The sequence below is a fragment of the Haliaeetus albicilla genome, chromosome 8 (genome assembly GCF_947461875.1).
Source record: "Haliaeetus albicilla chromosome 8, bHalAlb1.1, whole genome shotgun sequence".
NCBI classification, from domain to species: Eukaryota; Metazoa; Chordata; class Aves; order Accipitriformes; family Accipitridae; genus Haliaeetus; species Haliaeetus albicilla.
In genome coordinates this window covers 33,846,375-33,863,600 of record NC_091490.1, presented here as the reverse complement: position 1 = coordinate 33,863,600, position 17,226 = coordinate 33,846,375, and the positions used below count along the sequence as shown (strand labels likewise).

The 17,226-nt window shown below is 56.4% G+C and overlaps 1 protein-coding gene across 2 annotated transcripts in view; it reads right to left on the bottom strand.

Moving 5' to 3' along the window:
* Positions 1 to 15,283, bottom strand: part of PAPPA2 (pappalysin 2) — a 94,851-nt gene extending 79,568 nt beyond the window's left edge. For both annotated transcript variants that reach the window (XM_069789652.1, XM_069789653.1), the window contains exons 1-2: positions 14,428 to 15,283; positions 8,201 to 9,263 (exon numbers count right to left, since the gene is read on the bottom strand). In XM_069789652.1, the coding sequence (XP_069645753.1) occupies positions 8,201 to 9,263; positions 14,428 to 14,920 (1,556 nt within the window). In that variant the 5' untranslated portion in view covers positions 14,921 to 15,283. The remainder of the gene's footprint in view (positions 1 to 8,200; positions 9,264 to 14,427) is intronic.
* Between the last annotated feature and the right edge of the window lie 1,943 nt (positions 15,284 to 17,226).

Below are 17,226 nucleotides of genomic sequence, written 5' to 3'. Positions count from 1 at the left end.
TGCTGCAGAGGGGCCAGACCACAAACTGGTTTCTGCATGGATGAGGGAGGCAGAGCCCTGAGATTGAGGTCATCTCCAAAAACTGTTCTGGTGACCACGAGGTGACAAGCAAAAGTCAGTCTGTCTTCTTCATCCAGCCTCCCTGACTAGTAGGACAACAGAAAAGGAAACACAAACACTGCAAGGCTGGAGAAGGATTTCCGATGATGCTCAGATGAGCCCACAGCAGCCTGCAATGCACATGCCCATCCATCAGTGGGGCAGTATGGCCTTGCAACAGAAGTCAGTGAAAGGGTGGCAGAAGACCAGAGTGCCACCATTCCAGTCTCTGGCCTGCCTCATCTGTTCAGGCTGAAAGCTCCTGGGCACCAGCAGAAGAAGGACCCTTTAACAGGGCTGACAACGTGCTGAGCAGGGATGATGCTCCCAGGGACGTTAAGCTAACAGGTCCTAGTTCCTCTGCAAGGGGAACCACACAGCCCCGTGGTCAATAAACACCCCCTCAGGTACTCTTCACCATGATGGCAACATCCAGTCTTGCTAAAAGGTCCAAAACTTTGCTACCTTCACCCTAAACTTCTCACTGAAGGGCAAAAACTTGCAGCCTTGATATTGGTCAAGAAAGGGATCAAAACAGAGAAAAAGAGGAAAAGAAATCTTTTCAAGCCAAACATGTCCCCCCTGCTTTATATAGATATATATTTTTATTTTTTTTAAAAGGGAAAAACCAAGTCCCAAGCCTCCAACTTATTTTTAGGTCGAGGCAATTGGGTGTCCCAGCCGGAGCATGGCGCGCGCAAGCCAGCATTCTAAAAATGCCTTCCTCGTGGATATAAAAAGGATGCAAGATAATTTACTGGGGAAGTTTTGTAATGCAATGATCAGACATTAACCACAAACAACAAAAAATCCGAGGCTGCCTCTGATCCCCAGCACAGCCCTTAGCAGGCTACAATCGCAAAGGCTCAGCATCCTCGCCCTCCCCAAAGCCTCCCAGCAAAGTCCTCTGCCTCATGCCATCTTGGTGGGTTTGGGCTCCACTAGACCTGTTCTGTCTCACCGCATCACCCTCTGCAAAGGGGCAATTTCATTTCCTAAATAAAGGTGGGGGCTGGGCCAAGGAAAACTAAAAGCAGTGTGTTCACTTAACAACTCCAACGGCTGCAGCTCAGCCTGCCAATCCAAACAGGAATTAAATCATCCCAGAGACCCCATCAACACCAAGTTGATGGTGTCCCACCGGATGGCTGCCGAGCTCCTTGTCGCCCTGCTATTTCATTTCCTGGGGTCTTGCTAGCCTGGCCGGTGTCTCAGCTGGCATCCTCTACCAGCATGCAAGGGTACAGTTGGACAAGGAGGAGCCCTGTAGAAGGCTGAACATCAGGACAAAGAGTCACCCCCCAGCCATTGGACACACGCTGTTCCTTCACAATTGCCATCCCCATACAATCGGCCCCCCTTAAGTGAGCCCCCGGGACAGTGGTGTTTGCTAGAACAATAGCTCACATGTGGGACAGCTGTTTTCCCCAAAAGCACCCAGGCTGCCTACAGCCGCTGGGCAGGGGTCCTCTCCCCTCACTCACACGCAGATCATGTTCTCCCTCTCCCACAGAGACATGGTCACCCTTGGGGGGACCTGGCAGGTTCCTCGAGGAACACGCTGCCTGGCAGCTCCATGCTCACAAGGCTTGCGGGAGTGAGCGAGACTCGTCATCTAGCAGAGGCTTACTGGAAATTAACCCTTGACCCTTCTACCTTGGGAAGAAAAGGAGTGCATTACTGTAGATTTTATTTCCTACTTTTAGCACCCCAAAACATACAGAAGAAGATTTGGGCACATCAGCACTATGCTGCCACTTGCTATAAAAAGCAAGCTGCTTTGGCTAGCACCAAAGCCAGGGGCTGGGAATCAGCCCTTGGACCTGGACACATCTATATCCTCGTGCTCCTCTTCCAGCCCCACTCCTCTGCTCCCTCAACAGAGCTCTGGTCCCACCAGGAGCCACTGTGATATAGAGCCCTCTGCTCTTGACCTGTGTCCCCAAGACCTTGCATGGTCCCTTGGACAGCTGCACCGTGCTGCCACCTTCCCTGTGGAAAGGAGTCACTCCCACAGTCCCACTGGCCTGATGCCATGTTGGAGGGACTGAGTCAGACCCTGGTCTCGCCACATGTGCCTTAGAGTGTGCCTCCGTGCTAGAGCCCCCATCACCACCTCCTCTGCCACTCCCGACCTTCTCCTCGTGGACCTCTCATCATTTGAAATTACAGCCCACAGCTACCCTTTCCTTTTATCTACCAGCCCATGCTGGAGAGGTTATAATCTCCCTCTCTCACATCTTTGTGAGAACAAAAGCCCCAAAGAGGCCTTTTGAGTGCCCAACTCATAGCTTCATTTACGATAAAGTTTGGGAGATACAAGACACAAGGACAGACAAGTGCATCACGTGGAAGGAAAGGAACAGCCTTCACAGCAAGCAAGGAACCAGAAAGAAGAAATAGAAAGACTAAGCAAACAAAATATATCTTGCAGGGACAGCAAAGGCAGCAGCCAGAGGCCAAGGTGTGCAGTTCCCCAGTGGCACAAGTGTAAACACATTGCAGAGCCCACTAAGTCCCACCAACCAAGCCCACAGTGGATGCATTATCTCACCACTCTGAGCCCTCCCTCTTGGGAGCAAAACCCCGCTGTTGGGCTCACCTTTGGCACAACATACCAGATCCTTACTACGGGGTAGTAACATGCCAAATATTCTCTAATGTACTTTGAGAAGGTCAAAAGCAAACTTGGGGTCTTCACCTCCAAGCTAGGGCTCTGGGTGAGCTGAGTAACCCAGAGGCACGTTTACATGGATATAGCCTCCAAGTCCTATCACAAGCAAGCAGCTTGGTAGACATCCTGCCTGCCATATATAATGGGCTCTATCAAGGACAACCCCTTCTATCTTTGCCAAATTTTGAAATCAGTAATCAATGGGAAAGCTCAGAGAGAGCATGTTTTCCTACAAAGGAAAGTATAACGTTTTTGATGAGCTCAAATCCAACCACTTTCATGAAGTTTTAAAGCATCCACCACAAAACCATCAGGCTCCAGCAAAAAGCCCTGTTTATTACTGCACGTCCCCAGTCCCAGCAGGTCTACTACAGAGGAGAAGCAACAAGCTCAGAAGCCAGTGAATCCATCACTGACATGTTTGGCGTCCCCAAAGCACTCATCTCACCACCACACTTGAGAGCACTGAGACCAAGCCCTTGAGACTTGATACTTTGGGAACACCAGGACATGGGTACAGGCCAGTAGGACTCCAAGAGGTATCAGAGGGAGCTAAAAAGCAGCCAGAGCTCAGGCCCTGAGCAGGAGTACTTCCTAACCATGCTTTCCTCGTGGGAGCATCAGGCAAGCAAATAGTCTCCTCCACTCCACAGGCAGCGTGTTCAATAGTTTGCAGCTAACACACCCTCTCTATCCATCCTTCAAGTGACCAACCACCACAAGCAGCAAATGAAGGTGCCTGCAGACACCTACCACCTCTAGTTGAAGCCATGCTCTGCAACAGTATTAGTGACCTCAGTTTGTTCCCAAGGCTTATAATTTTGAAGTAACATTGCACATACCGACCCTCCTTCACCGTGAAAAAAATCCACTAATGTTTCCTGTAGCAATGGAAGGGGAAGTGAGCAGCTAATTTGAATGTTGTTTTACCATCTGGTTGGGATTAAGGGCTGGGCAGGTCAGCTGTTGCCCCAAGATGCCATCCTTGCCTCACCTGCTCTCAATATTACACTTTTTATGCTACCAATCCAACCACATTCAGCTGAACACCTCCTGGCAATGGGCTGCTCAAGTGCCAGAGAATAGCTTGGAGCGATTCATTCATCCCCGGGGGTTGTCCACCAGAGAGATATTCAGTGAGGTTAATCTGGATCAGCTTTTGAAGACACCACTTAAACAGCAGGAGGGTCCCAAGCAGCCTTAACCCAATTAAGGATCCTTCCTTTAGGATGGGAAGCCAGCTAAGCTTGCATTAAAGCCCATCAAGTGTCCTGTTAATCAGGTACACTTTGATATCACAGCTGTGGTCATCCCAGTGGAGGCCACCAAGAGACTGGAGACACCTCATCATTTTTCACCTCCTTTTGTCACTTTGGTTATTTCCGCCGTTACTTTGGGTAGTGAGATGAAAGGCCCAGCAGCTCTGCCCTTATCCACTTTGCTCTCCAGACTTCCCTTCCAGTTTTTCTTTTCACATTAACTGTGTCACACACCAGACTCTCATTGACTAACTGCCGGAGGGAGACCCTTGCTGAGTGTTAATTGCTGTTAATGAGCTGTTGCTGTTTTCCTTCCAAGAGCACCAATTACAACAGCACTCAGCCACTGCAAGAAGATGCATGTCTGCAGCAAATCAAGGCAAATTTTACTCCAGACCCTGGCATTATGCTGCCAGCAACTCCTGGAAAATGCTTTAAATCAGGATGAGACTGGGCAAAGGATGACAGCAGGCAGCTCTTCTGCTATTGCCTGTCCCCTTTTTCTTCATATGGTGGGTCAGGGTGAGTGAGAAGTCCCTGACTTGCTTCCTATGGCTCCTGTTGTGGTGCCTTGCAGGGATGTCTACACTCAGCTGTTTACCTGAGCTCTCACTCAAGTCTCCCTCCAGCCACAAGCACGCAGTCCCACCGGTGGGTTTTACGTGTGGGTGGTGGCCCAGCTGGCTCAGAGCACAGCAGGACTTGTCTTGTCCCACACACTACTAGAGGAGGTGCAGGAAGGACTCGGCAAGACGGCTTGATGGCCTGGTGTTGTGCACCACAACGCTGCCATCGTTTCAGCATCATCCCCTACCCCAGAGCTGGGGGTAGCTCCTACCTTGGCTACAGCAGGGTCCATCCCCACCAGAGCTTTATAATCCTTCCTTCCGAACCTGATTTCCCTCCTCTCCTAAGCATGGATGAGGGAATATGCTAGTACCAAGTGTGGCCTTGGAAGTATACTGAAATGTCCACCAGCTAAGAAGCACTAGAGCTACTGCTGGTCCTAAGGCTTCTCCCTCTGATTTGCCTTTCTCAAATCCGCAGACCAAGGTAGATTTTTAAATGAGGGATGTGCAAGATGGTAAAAGCTTTTGCATGAGTGCTTAAGGTCATGCAAGTTAAAACAAGCTATCGAGACCCTTCACTAAAATGAACTGAACCTGTCTACAATGCTAGTAAGAAATTGTCCAGTGTCTGACTCTGACTTTCCCATTTGGATTATTTTTGGCCATACCAAGAAACATTCACATCCAAACCACTCTTTGTGAGAGCCTTGAAATGAAATACAGCAGAGCTGATTTACTCCATGAAAAAAAGATCCCAAGATTTTTGTCTTGCCACCTTGATCTGAAAGGAGATTTAGAGAGCACCACCTGCAGCGGGGTTTCCCTCTCCTGCAGCTCCCCCAAAGCCACAGCTCCCTCCTGGGCTCTGGCACGTGGTTCTCCAGCAGGTATGAAAAAGTGCAGGCGTCTCGGCAGAGCAGCAGCTAGCTTGCTCCCTCGCTCTCCTCCAGTCAGATCGAAAGCTGTTATTCACATTGAAGCACCTGGCTCCTATTGTGCCGCCTTTCGGCAGTTTGTTAAAGTTTATTTCGCGTTATTTCTCCCGTTTTGGCTTCCCCCCTAAAAATCCTTCTGTATGTTCCTCGGCTGCCCCACTCCTCATAAATGTTCATTTAAGTATAATACCTTACAAGCAAACCCAGAGGTACTCGCCTAGTGGGAACTCTGCCTGAACAAAACCCCTTGGGCTAAGGTCACCTGCTTGTGTATCTTGGGATTCATCCACCAACTTCGGGGGAACAACAGTGACCTGGCCATGCCCTTGGGCGAGTTCAAGTTCGCCTTGGTTTTTTTCAAACCCACGCTACCAATTTCCCAGTGGTTTTCCCACAAACATATATATTCTTCCCCAGGAGCCAGGGTACCCTCAGCAGGGATGAGCCCAGGGAGGGTTGGTGTCCACCAGCATCTCTGAAGAAGCCAGCCAAAAGCAACTCAGAAGAGCTCCACAGCAGCAGGATTCAACTCATGCCCCCATGTTTCCCAAATGCTGGGCACACCGGATTTCGTTTTTCAAAGCTTAGCCTACAAACAATCAATCTATCTTGTCTTCTGCGCAGGCCAACGAGGTCTGCGGAAAGAAAATTGCAAAAGATCTGTTATTTCCCTAGTGTTCCCATTTTCCCATTCCTTTCCCACAGAAGCAAGGTTTTTGTTTTGTTTTGTTTTTTTTCTTTCCCAACTTTCAGGGGAAAATCCTGACAAATGGAAGCCCTGATTCATACCAGCAAAAATTTGGCCTTTTTTTAATTTAAGGTGGAGCCCTTCTTGTCTGAGGATGAAAACATTTCTCTAACTGCACACAGAGGGCCAGCACCAAGCCCTTGTCCTGCTGAAGCAAAGGCCGAGTAGCATTGGATACTCGTGGCCACCGTGAGCAGAGAGTTGTTGTGCAGGCAGGAGAGCTGTCATGCAGGTAGGAGAGCCACTCATCTCCCCCCTGCTCAGGAAACACTGCCCATGCTCGCTCACAGGGATGGGAAACAAGGGGACAGACAGGCACAGGGTGGCGATGGTGGCTGTCACCAAAGAGACTTCCAGGGGTGGGGAAACATCTTCTGGGGGGATGCCCGGGCAGAGGCAGGGTGTGCGGCTCCGTGGCCAGAGGGATGCATTGGAAGAAAAGCTCCCCATTCTCCTCCGGTGTTTTCTCAGATGACTGAAGGACATGTGAGAAAGGCTCAGGAAGGGAGGAAGGGAAGCGCTGCTCCTCTCCCGTCACCACCGCCAGAGCAGAGACACCGGCTTCCCTCCACCCTCTGTGTCCCACCTGGGAAGCAGCAAAGAGAAAAAGCTGGGTTGCAAAAAAAGGATTTATGGCCACAGCCTACCTGCTCCTACAGCCCAGGGGAAAAAAGTGAAGGAGAAAGAAGATCAAAGGGGTGATGTGTCCCTAAAACCCTCCCTTGCAGCTTTTCTCCCCAGATGCTGCCATCCATGCTGCACCACTCCCGCTCCGGTGGGCACCTCTGCCCATCGTTGGGAGCCGGCAGCAGGGAATGAGCAATTTTCTCTGACACTGAGACAGAAACAGCTTAAAAAAAAAAAAAAGGAAAAGCCATGACCTTTTTTTCCCTTCCCTGTCTCCAGCCAGAAAGCACATTTGGCAGAGCCCTGAGTGCTGGAAGCCATCAGCGGGGCTGCCAGCACTTCAGAGGCTCCGGGGAGGAGGGCAGGAGTGCGCAAGCCACCAACCACGCCAAAGCCACTGCCCCTACTGCCCCGGGGTCCCCCATCACGTGCGGAGGGTCCCCTTCTCCATCCCACCCCAGCTGCTGCCTCCAAAGGGCCCTGGGGAGAGCAAGGGTCCCCTAACGCTGCGCATTGATGCTCCATGGAGCAACGTGGGTTTTGCAGGGCTTTTTGCGCCTGTGGCAGGTGGTAAAGGCACACATCCTCCTCTGGCACCAAGCAGCCACCCCACATCTTTGCCTGAAGAGGGGGGATTTGCTCCCCAACCACCATTTGGCTTTGAGGTGCAGGGTTTGATCAGCCCTGCCCGTGCCCAGCCAAGGGCATCTCCCCTAGGCATCACTTCCCAGGGAGAATTTGGGGAGGCTTATGCACACCAACCCACACCTTATCAAATCCTGCCACTCACACCTAACAACATCGCCTCCTTCTCTCCACCCCAGCACTCAGGAAAAGGCATTTTTAATAAAAATTAAGAAATCAGGCTTTAAGACACATTTACGGAAGGGGGGGAAGGGGCAGCAATCCCCCCGCTGCGTCCCGTGCAGGGGGATCAGGGGAAAGAGCATCCTTTGCACAGGGCCCCTCTGCCCACCCTGGTGATGCCGCAGTCCCACTGGCCTATCACTGGAGACTGGCAGCTCTGCACTGGGAATCCCCCTGGGGGGGAGTTGCCCATCAATCCCTGCTAATTTTGGGGGGGAAAAACACTTAACAGCAGGGCGTTGCAGAGGGGTAGGACTCAGTGCCATCCTGCACCCCCATCCCATGGGAAAACACCTCTCCACTTTCCCACACTGGAAAGTGGCAGGTCAGAAGCAACATTCAGGTGCGGAGTGGGTGATGGGGAGAGGGTGCACCCCATCCCTCGACATGCCACCCCACCCCCCCGTAAGCCCTGCACCTACCGCTGGGGTGAGTCGGGGTCGAAGCAGGTCCTGGCCACATCAGTGGCCCGTGGGTCGCAGCAGTCGCCGTCGTCGAAGTCATCCAACATGTTGTTGCACTCCATGTGGCAGACGCCATCGCGGCGCTTCCAGGAGAAGCAGCGGCCGGGCCGGCGGCAGTCCCCACCGTCGTAGCCAGTGAGGGGATGCTCACACTCGGGGTCGCAGCGCTCGTTGCCCACCTTGCTGGGCTCGCAGCCCAGGAGGATGGCACGGCGGCGCAGGGAGGAGTTGCGCACCTCCAGCAAGCTGAGCTGCCAGGAGATGTTGTAAGGCCGGAAAGCTTCACTAAGCGCCCAGTGTTGCCGCCAAACCTGCTCCCGGCTGACCGTCGGCCGCCTGCCGTCATCCTCCGCCAGGTTCACCACCCGGTACCGTACCACCTTCCCACTCCGCAGCGGCCAGTGCTGGTTGTAGTGGGAGACCAGCTCCACGTTATCACAGGCAGTCTGCCCGCAGGTGGGGGGCCCCAGCGGCCGCAGGACAGGGGACGGCAGGGACGGCAGCACCCACTGCCGGGGGAAGGCACCCTCCCGAAAAGGCGCCCAGCGATCCTCTGGAATGGCAAAGCCGGCAGCCAGAGCCAGCCCTGCCACTCCACTGGCCGGCCCCTCTAGGAAGGGACGCTGGAGATGGGGTTGGGACAGGGCAGTCCGCCACAGGGCCAGCCCGGCCAGGTGTCCCCGGAAAGCATGCGTGGTCCCCCAGGCGTCCCCCCCCAGCAGCAGCGTGCGGCAGGAGGCCATGAAGGCGCTGTGCAGGGGTCCCCGCTGCCCACTGGCGCGGCCCACCCGTGCCCCGTCCACGTAGAGAGCCATCCACCGCCCGTCGTAGCTGGCGGCCAGGTGGGTCCATGCCTCAGGGCGGTAGCGGTGGTAGGCGGTCACCTCGGTGGCGGTGGCCGCCTGGTCCGTGCGGAGGGAGAAGAAGAAGCGAGCATCCTTCTTGCCGCCGAGCTGCAGGGCGCGGATGCCCAGCGCCCAGCCCTTATCGCTGGCTGCGTGTGAGCAGTTGTCGAAGACGCCTGCAGCGGGGACGGGGATGGGCATGGAGAGAGAGGAGAGCTGGTGAGGACTGGAGAGCATTGCCGCTCCTCCCTGGAGCACGAGCCAGGTCCTCAGTGGCGGGACAGTTCTTGGCAGGGCTGAGGGGAAGCTCCCACTGCCACTGCCATGGGTAAATGAAGGTAGCCAGCAGCTGGGCAATAGGTGCTGCATCAGGGGGACACCCCAGCCCCCGCCCAAAATCATTTGTATGAGCAGGTAGAGTAGCCGGGAGGGATGGCAAAGCAGGATAAGTGGGATGGAGAGGGAAGGAAGAGCATGGATGGGAGGAGAGGCTGAAGAGTAAGGTGTTTCTGAGCTGCTTTCCGTAGGAGCACTCCTGCGGGACGGGATTAGAGGCTAAACTTTTTATCTGCGGGCCAAGGCTTTTAAGAATTAAAGCACAGCAACCCAAAGCAAAACAGCCTCCTCCAGGGACTGCTTTCCCAACAGCTTCCAGGCAGATTTACAGCTCTCCTTTATGCTCCAGTTTTCCTCCCAGTCATGCATCCAGCACAGGCGGGTGAGGGCCGGAGAGGGATGTGCTGCCTCCAGCTGGGCGGGTGCACTCCTCAGCCCCTAAGGTCTCACAAGCATAAATCCATCCCCAGGAATAGCTTTGGGCTCAGCCTCTCCCTGTGCACCCAAGCGTATTGCAAACCTGTGTTTTAGGCTGGGCAAGACTTGGAGCTTTGCTGACTTTCCACGAACCTCAGGCTACGGAGTGCCTGCGGTCAAGAACCAGAGGCTTGCAGGCACTGAATGCTCTTGGGAATCAATGGCCATAAGGCGCTTAAATACTGGCAAGGGCAAATGGACCCGCTGCTTGAAATTGATGCTTCTGGGCTCCTAAATCACCACAGCCAGGATGTTCACGCAGGTCATCGGCTGGGGCGAGTGAGCTCAAAGGCACGCTTTGAGCCCCACCAGTGGCATCTTCTGGGCCTCCCCCCCCGCTCTCCTGTTCACCACCCCAACAAATTGCTTCCAGATGCAACAGTGCCCCGATGCTGCCGAAACCTGCTGCCGTGCCCGGAGGCCCTTTTTATATTCCTGCTGTGGCATTTCTTATGCTCCAGCCTGCTTTTTCCTGCTGCATCGGTTCTCCTGCCCCTCACCGTGCCACTTCCATTGCAAGCACTGCCTGCCTATCTCCGTGGTGTCAGGGCATCACGGGCCAAAACAAGGTACTCCTGCCCTGTCCTGCTGCGTCACCTCTCCCTGGGGATGCCCAGCATGACACTCTGGGGAAACTGCACCTGCCGCCAGAATTGCAAAAAGGCCAGCAGAGTGAGGCAGAGGTGTAGAGGGTCAGGAGCTGCAGGAGGAGCAGGACCTCCTGGCTTTCATCCAGGGGATGTGACTGAAGCCAGGTTACCATGACCCCACATCTCCCCTGCCAGCCCTCATAAACATCAAGCCCCACTGCACCCCAGGAAGCAGCACCCCTCCTTCCATCCCTCCCTTTCACCGAGAGTGAGATGGGTGGTGGCCTTTTAGCCATCCCACGGTCATAACTAGCCCAGGCACGGATCCCTGCCACCGCTCACTACAAAGGCAGCCACGCACAAAGCCTCCGTGGGCGGATGGGCTTTGGCCAACTCTTGTTTTCTGGTGAATTGTGAAAGGGAAGCAGAAAGACCAGGGGAAGCTGAGACAGGGAGAAGCCAAAAAGCAGGACGCAGGCAAGGGAGCCTTGTAGGCATTAGAAGGCAAAGCTGGAGAGCACTTTTGGGCTGGGTGCTGAATGAAAGGTGCTTAGACCTGCACGCTTGAAAGCCATCTTCTAGTATTTGGTCCTCACTAGAGTTGAGGAAACAGGGCTTGGTACCTCCTCTCAGGAAAACTCGTGCATTTCACCATGAAATGATTTAGAGTCCCCCAAATTTGATTAAACACTAAGGAAAAACCAGGCAAACAGCATCAGGGGTGGAACAGCCTTCTGACATGAGTGTGTGCTAGCACCCTCACAAACCCATGCTGGAACCAAGCCAAGCCTGGAAGTGCCTGATGAGTTCAAAACTGGCCGAAAAAAACCTTAAGTGAGCCTAAAACCAGGCCTGGAGACTTCATCCAAGGGAAGCAAGTAATGCCAAGGTCAGCTTTACAACAGGGGCTGGAAAGCCACTACAGCAGCAGCTGGTGCTTCTTAGACATGGCCAGGGATGTCATCTCTGGTGCAGTGGCAGCCACGGAGCGTGCAGGCAGAGCAGCATGTCCCACGGCCAGGAGCCACTGCAGAATGGTGAAGCAGAGCCATCCAGCACCACGTCCTGACATCTCCCGAGGGCCTCCACAAGAAATCACCAAGGGACCAGTTTCAGGACCCTGGAATTTGCCAGGGAACTTGGTCTTTTGTCCTGGGGCAACCCATCAGGAAGGGAAAGAGCTGTTTGCAGAGGAGGTGCAAGGTGATCTCCTCAGCACCTGTAAGTGCAACTCTGCCTCTGATCCATCAGGTGGGAAAGGGGAGCTCTAATCTGGTTTCTGATGTTCATCAGCACTTAGGATGATAACTTTGGGGTTTAAAACAAGAGTTGTTGACAACAGTGCAAAAAAATTAAGAGAAAGATGTCTGCCAGAAAAGGTGTCTGATGGAGAAAAAGCCTCCAAAGAGATGGAGTGTGCCAGTTTGTAAGGACCACACTCAAAGCAGCATCTCCTCCCACTGGGACCAGGAGCTTTGCAGCACAAGGAATAGTTCAGCCATGCTCTGAGACTCAAATATCAGGTGCAAATTAGCTGCTAAAGCTCTGGAGGGTTTGACACAGGTCAGGACACCCTAGCTATGCCATGAGAGCAGCTGGCCCGAGAGAGGGTGGCCACCTCTTGGGGCATGCAGCAGTGAGCAGCTCGGGGATCCAAGGAGGACAACTGGGCTTAGACACAGCAGAAGTTTGGGACTGCCTCTGGTGAGGGATCTTCTGACCCAACAAAACCATCCCTGATCTGAGTAAAAAGAAACCTCAGCCTGGCACAAAGGGAAATCCCAGAAGCAGAGCAGGTGGGGGTGGAAGGGAGACAAAAAAGGTGGAAAAAGAAATGGCATCACGTGAAAGGACTCTCATCTGCTGCCCAAAATGAGAAGGATGTGGAAGAGGGACCACGATCCTTCCCTGGCAGTGGCCATGGCAGGGCGCTGGGGTTATACCCCAGCAGAAATCCCCCCATGCAAGAGGGGCTAAGAGGGATGAACAGCCCCATCCAGGGTGGCCCTAAGGCAAAATGTGACATCTACAGGAACAAAGCCCCAAGTCCTGAGCCTTCAATCCAGGCAGCAGTCACACCAGCCAACAGGACAGCTTGCTTTGCCTGGACAGAACTTCTCATCCTGGCCTTATTTCCCAGGCAATGATGCTGGGAGATGCTCAGCTCTGCCCCACTTTCCTCCTGCCTTCCCTCTCGCACACGGACACCTGAGGCATCTCCAGCTCCTCCCCAACTTTGGACCACCTCACAGCTCAGTCCCCTCTCTACCGACAGAGCAGAAGCAGCAGATCAGAGGCAGACTCGGCACCTGCCAAAGGGCTGGCAGCTGCCTGCATCACCTGCTCCCACGAAACGCCAGCAGTGCTGGCCTGTCCCCCTTCACCACCCATACCCGGGCCCTGGTGCAGCTGCAGGGAGATGCTGGGAAGCAGACGGTGACTCAGGCAGCCGGAGGTGCCTGGGGCTGACTCAAACCCTGGAGCACAGAGGCTGGGGGATATTACCCAAGTGAGTGTCAGCGCTCACGGGCGGTGCTTTCAGCACTAACAACCATCCCACCCTCCACAAGAAAATTAAAAAAGAAAGAAAAAAAAAAAACCCAAAACCCCGCTGGCTAGCTGGGAAAAGCAAAACCCAACACCTGCAGGCCAGACCTCCAGATGCAAACAGCTGTGCTGCCGATGTGATGGCTGGGAAGTGTGCTCCATGCATCCCAAGCTGCTGCCTGCCAGCGGGGATGCAGCAAGGTCCCCAGTAAGAAGGCGGACAGGGAGGTGAACGCGAGGTAGTTTCCTTGTACAAGGCTGCTTTTCCCCTCTGCCACCCAGCCTCTAGCCTGTCCCTCCTACCTCTTCCACAGCAAAGATGTGGCTATTGCCCCAACGAGCCAGGGAGATAAATTAATGAAAGGGCCCAGGTGGTGAGCGAAGCGGAGGGAGGTTCAGTGGAGGGATCACAAGTGGAGGGATCACAAGCGGAGGGACAGTTAGGATAGAGAGAGGGTTTCCCCAACCAACCAGCTCGGCCAAGGTGGCACAGAAACACAGCAGCCCCCGCACCGTCCCGAGAGGGACCCCAGACATCCCACGGGAGCGATACATCTTGGTGCTGCCACCCGTTCCCAGCCCTGCCCGGCATCCCTGCTCTGCCCTGCCGTGCTTGTACCCTGCCACAAACGCCCGTCCTGCAGGTGCCACCTGCCCCGCTCCGTGCCCGTGCGCCGGTCCCCTCCGTCTCCCCAGGCTCTCCATCACCTGCCTGTTTCTTGACTTGGGGGGCGGAATGAATTCCCGGTGGAAAAAGCACCTGGGGCGGCCCTCTGCCCCGGGGAGCCGCTTTGCAGAGCCCTCGGGGCCGGGACACCGGCGGGGCGGGGGGGAACGGAGGACGGGGCCGGGGGGGGGGGACACGCCGGGGCCGGGACCGGGGCCGTGCGTGCGGCGCGGCTGCCACCGTGCGGCCGCCCGCCCCCGGGACCCGCCGGGAGCCCGGCCAGGGCGGGAGGGGGGCGCGGGGAGCCGCGGCCGTTTAGCCCGGTGGGGAGCCCCGGAGAGCCCCCGGCGTGCCCGAGGCCTCGGGGAAGGAGGAATGGGGGGGTAAGGGAGGGGTGTCGGGCGGAGCGTGTCGCCCAAAGGGACCTTCCAGCTCCCGGCGGGAGGAGAGGGAGAAGCTAGATAGGAGCCAGGGGGGCCGGGCTGGAGGGACGGGGCGGGGGGGGGGGGGGCAAGAGAGGGGAGGGGATGTTTTAGGGTTTGGTCTCAAGGGAAGGAGGAATATTTCGCGCCCGGGGTGCGGAGGACACGGGTGGGGGCGCGGGGTGTCACCTGCCACAGCGGAGAAGGCGGCGGGCGACCCCCCCCCGGAGGTCTGGGGCGGAGGAGGGGGGGGGCCGGGACCCATGCCTCCCTGCCTGCCCGCCGGCGGGACGGGGTTTACCTGCAATGATGGCCGGGTTGCTCTGTCCGCCCTCCGCCTTCACCCACACCTCCAGGGTGAACTCCTCCCGCGGGATGTCGGGCAGCGCCTCCGGCCGCGCCGCCAGCTGCTCCCGGCCGCCGGAGAAGTACAGGGCGGGCAGCGGCCGCTCCCGGGGGGGGCTCGGCACCTGCGGCTCCCGGCCCCGTAGCTTTTCCCTCCGGACCCGGCCGTCCGCCTCTCCCCCCGGCTCCTCTCCGCCTCCCCCGGCTTCCCGCGGTCTCCGGCCCCGCTGCCGCCCGGAGCCCGGCGGGGCTGCAGCGCCGAGCACCCCCTGCGCGCCGGGACCCTGCGGGTACAGCCCGTAGGGGTGATGCGGGGGGGCGGCGCGGCGGCTCGGCGCCTCCATCCCGCAGCCGGAGACCGGCGGGGCGTTGGGGGACCGGGGGTCCCCGCGGGCCAGGCCGAGGGCCGCCAGCAGCAGCGCGGCCAGGGGGGCCCCGCCGCGCAGCATCCTCCTTGGGGACGGAGTGGGGGGGGGCTGGGGGCTGGGGGGGGGCGGCCCCGGGGGAGGGGGACGCTCAGGGGGGCGGCGGGCGGCAGCACCGGGGCATCCTCCCCCGGCCCCCGCCGCAGCCGCTGCCCCCAACTTTTCCCCGGCACCGCTCTCCTCCCCTCTGCTCCTGCGGGAGGAGGAGGAGGAGGAGGAAGAGGAGGAGGAGAAGGAGGGCGAGAGCACGGCGGCGGGGACCCCCCCTTCTGCCTGCAGCCGGGGTTCCCGGGGCACGGCGGCCCCGCCGCGGCTCTCGGCGCTGCCCGGCTCTGCCTGCGGGAGCTGGGGCTGCGTTAGACGCCCTTATCTAGAAAGCCCCGAGGCGCTCCGCTCTTCCCCCCCCCCCCGCCAAGGAGGGGTGTGGAGGGGGGGGCTGCCTTATTTAAAGATGATTATGTCCAATCTAATAAACCCCGAGCGGAGCATCGCCCTCCCTTCCCTCCGCCCTCCCGGGCGCTGCCCAGGATGCTGGCGGGGAGGGGATGCGGAGGGGACCCAACGCCCGGAGGGCGTTGGGTCCCCTCCGCATCCCCTCCCCGCCCCCAGGACTTGGGGGTAGCACCGGCAGCACCTGCCCTGTCCTTGTCGTTCGCAGCCTGGGCTGCTCTTGGCTTGGCCCAGCAGCCTTTCCCATAGCCCCGCTCGCTGCCTCTCTCATTCCTCCGCTTGGCAGTTCGGCACTTGGTTTCTTTTCCTTTCTTTTTTTTTTTTTTCTAAATTTTTTTTTTTCTTTCTAAGTTGAAACGTGCCCGTGTTTTCTCCTGTTGTAGCTTGGGGTGTGATATCTGCCTGCCCACCTCGCCTCCATCCTCCACCTCCATCACCTAGGGTGGAGGAAAGGAGGGCAAAAGGAGGGGACACCCACCCTCAGCCCTCCCCCAGTGAGGGGAGAGGTGCTTTTGGGCTCAGTGTGTGTGGAGAGACCCGGGGTCCCCCCTCAGTCAGAGATTTTGCTGCTTTCTCTCTCTTTTTTTGTTTGTTTCTTTCCCCAAACAACCATCCCATCTGTTTGACACGTGCAGAAAGGTGGGCTGGAGGCGCCTTATCTGGGCGAGAGGGAAAGAGCCATGTCCAAAAGCCAAAAAAACCTCCATTGATGCACCAAAGGGGCAGGCAGCGGTGGGAGACGCATCTCACCCACCACCCTGCCAGAGGGTATGGCACTGGCGCTGCCAGGGGAGGGCTGCTCAAAGCATACGGATGAGAAAAGGTCCCAAAGTTTCCTCTTGGTTCCTGAGACACCATCACACCATCATGCGGCGCGGGAGACTAGGAAAACTTCAGCAAGGAGATTCAGCAAGAAGAGATTTTTTTTCTTTTCTTTTCTTTTTTTTTTCTTTTTTTTTTTTTTTTCACTCCCAAACACTATCTGTGGCGGTCAGTCTGAAGCAGGGTTGCCAGTGAAAGCTGGGAGGCCCCTTCCAGGGTACAGGCTTTCAAACCAGCAAGGCAGGAGGGAAGGGATTTAAGACCAAACAGCAGGAGCTGGCTGCGTGGGGTTGGGGTTGGGTTTTTTTGTCTTCTGAAGATGGGAAGGTGACAGGAGGAGGTGGGGGGGGGGGGCTGGTGCTTTAGTCGGAGGGAGATAGAAATAAATAGTGCTGGAAAAACTTGGAGGTTAGGAGGGGTGAGCACAGTGCTTCGCCAACGCCCCAGGAAGGAAGAAGTAGTTGTAAGCACGCAGAGAAGTAAGGGCTTGGCGAGGCTGGGCTGGAGGTGTGTGAAGAGGAAGAGAGGACACACAGAGAGCGAACGAGGCCAGGCAGAGCGGGCATGGCTCATGCAAAGGAGCTCTAGCAGCTCCCAAGGACCTCTGGGGTGTGAACCACATCCAAGCACAACATGAACACCCATTGCTCACACGGAGGTTGTGAGAAGAGGTCTGCAGCTCTCCTGCCTGCACCGAACACACCGGTGTTCATGTGCTGGTGGTGGGGATATGCCAAGCTCGGTGCTTGGCACTGGTGAGATGGCCCAGCAAGAGTGTTGTGCTGGGGCCACCGCCAGCAAGCGTTGCTTATAGTGCGTATTCATTCAGGAATGAACCGAGCTCCTGATAGCCGTGTCTACCAGGGCCTGATAAGACAGGATCCCACGGGATGGCTTATTTTGAATGGTGGTGACCTTATTCAGCAGTTATTCATCATCTTGCCACACAACACCCTGTCCTACCCGGTCATCAGCCTGGGTACTCCAAAGAAGCAAGACCACGAGACCCTCAGCTGCATGTGCTGCCATCCAAGAGGTTCAGCAGCACTGCCTCCTCA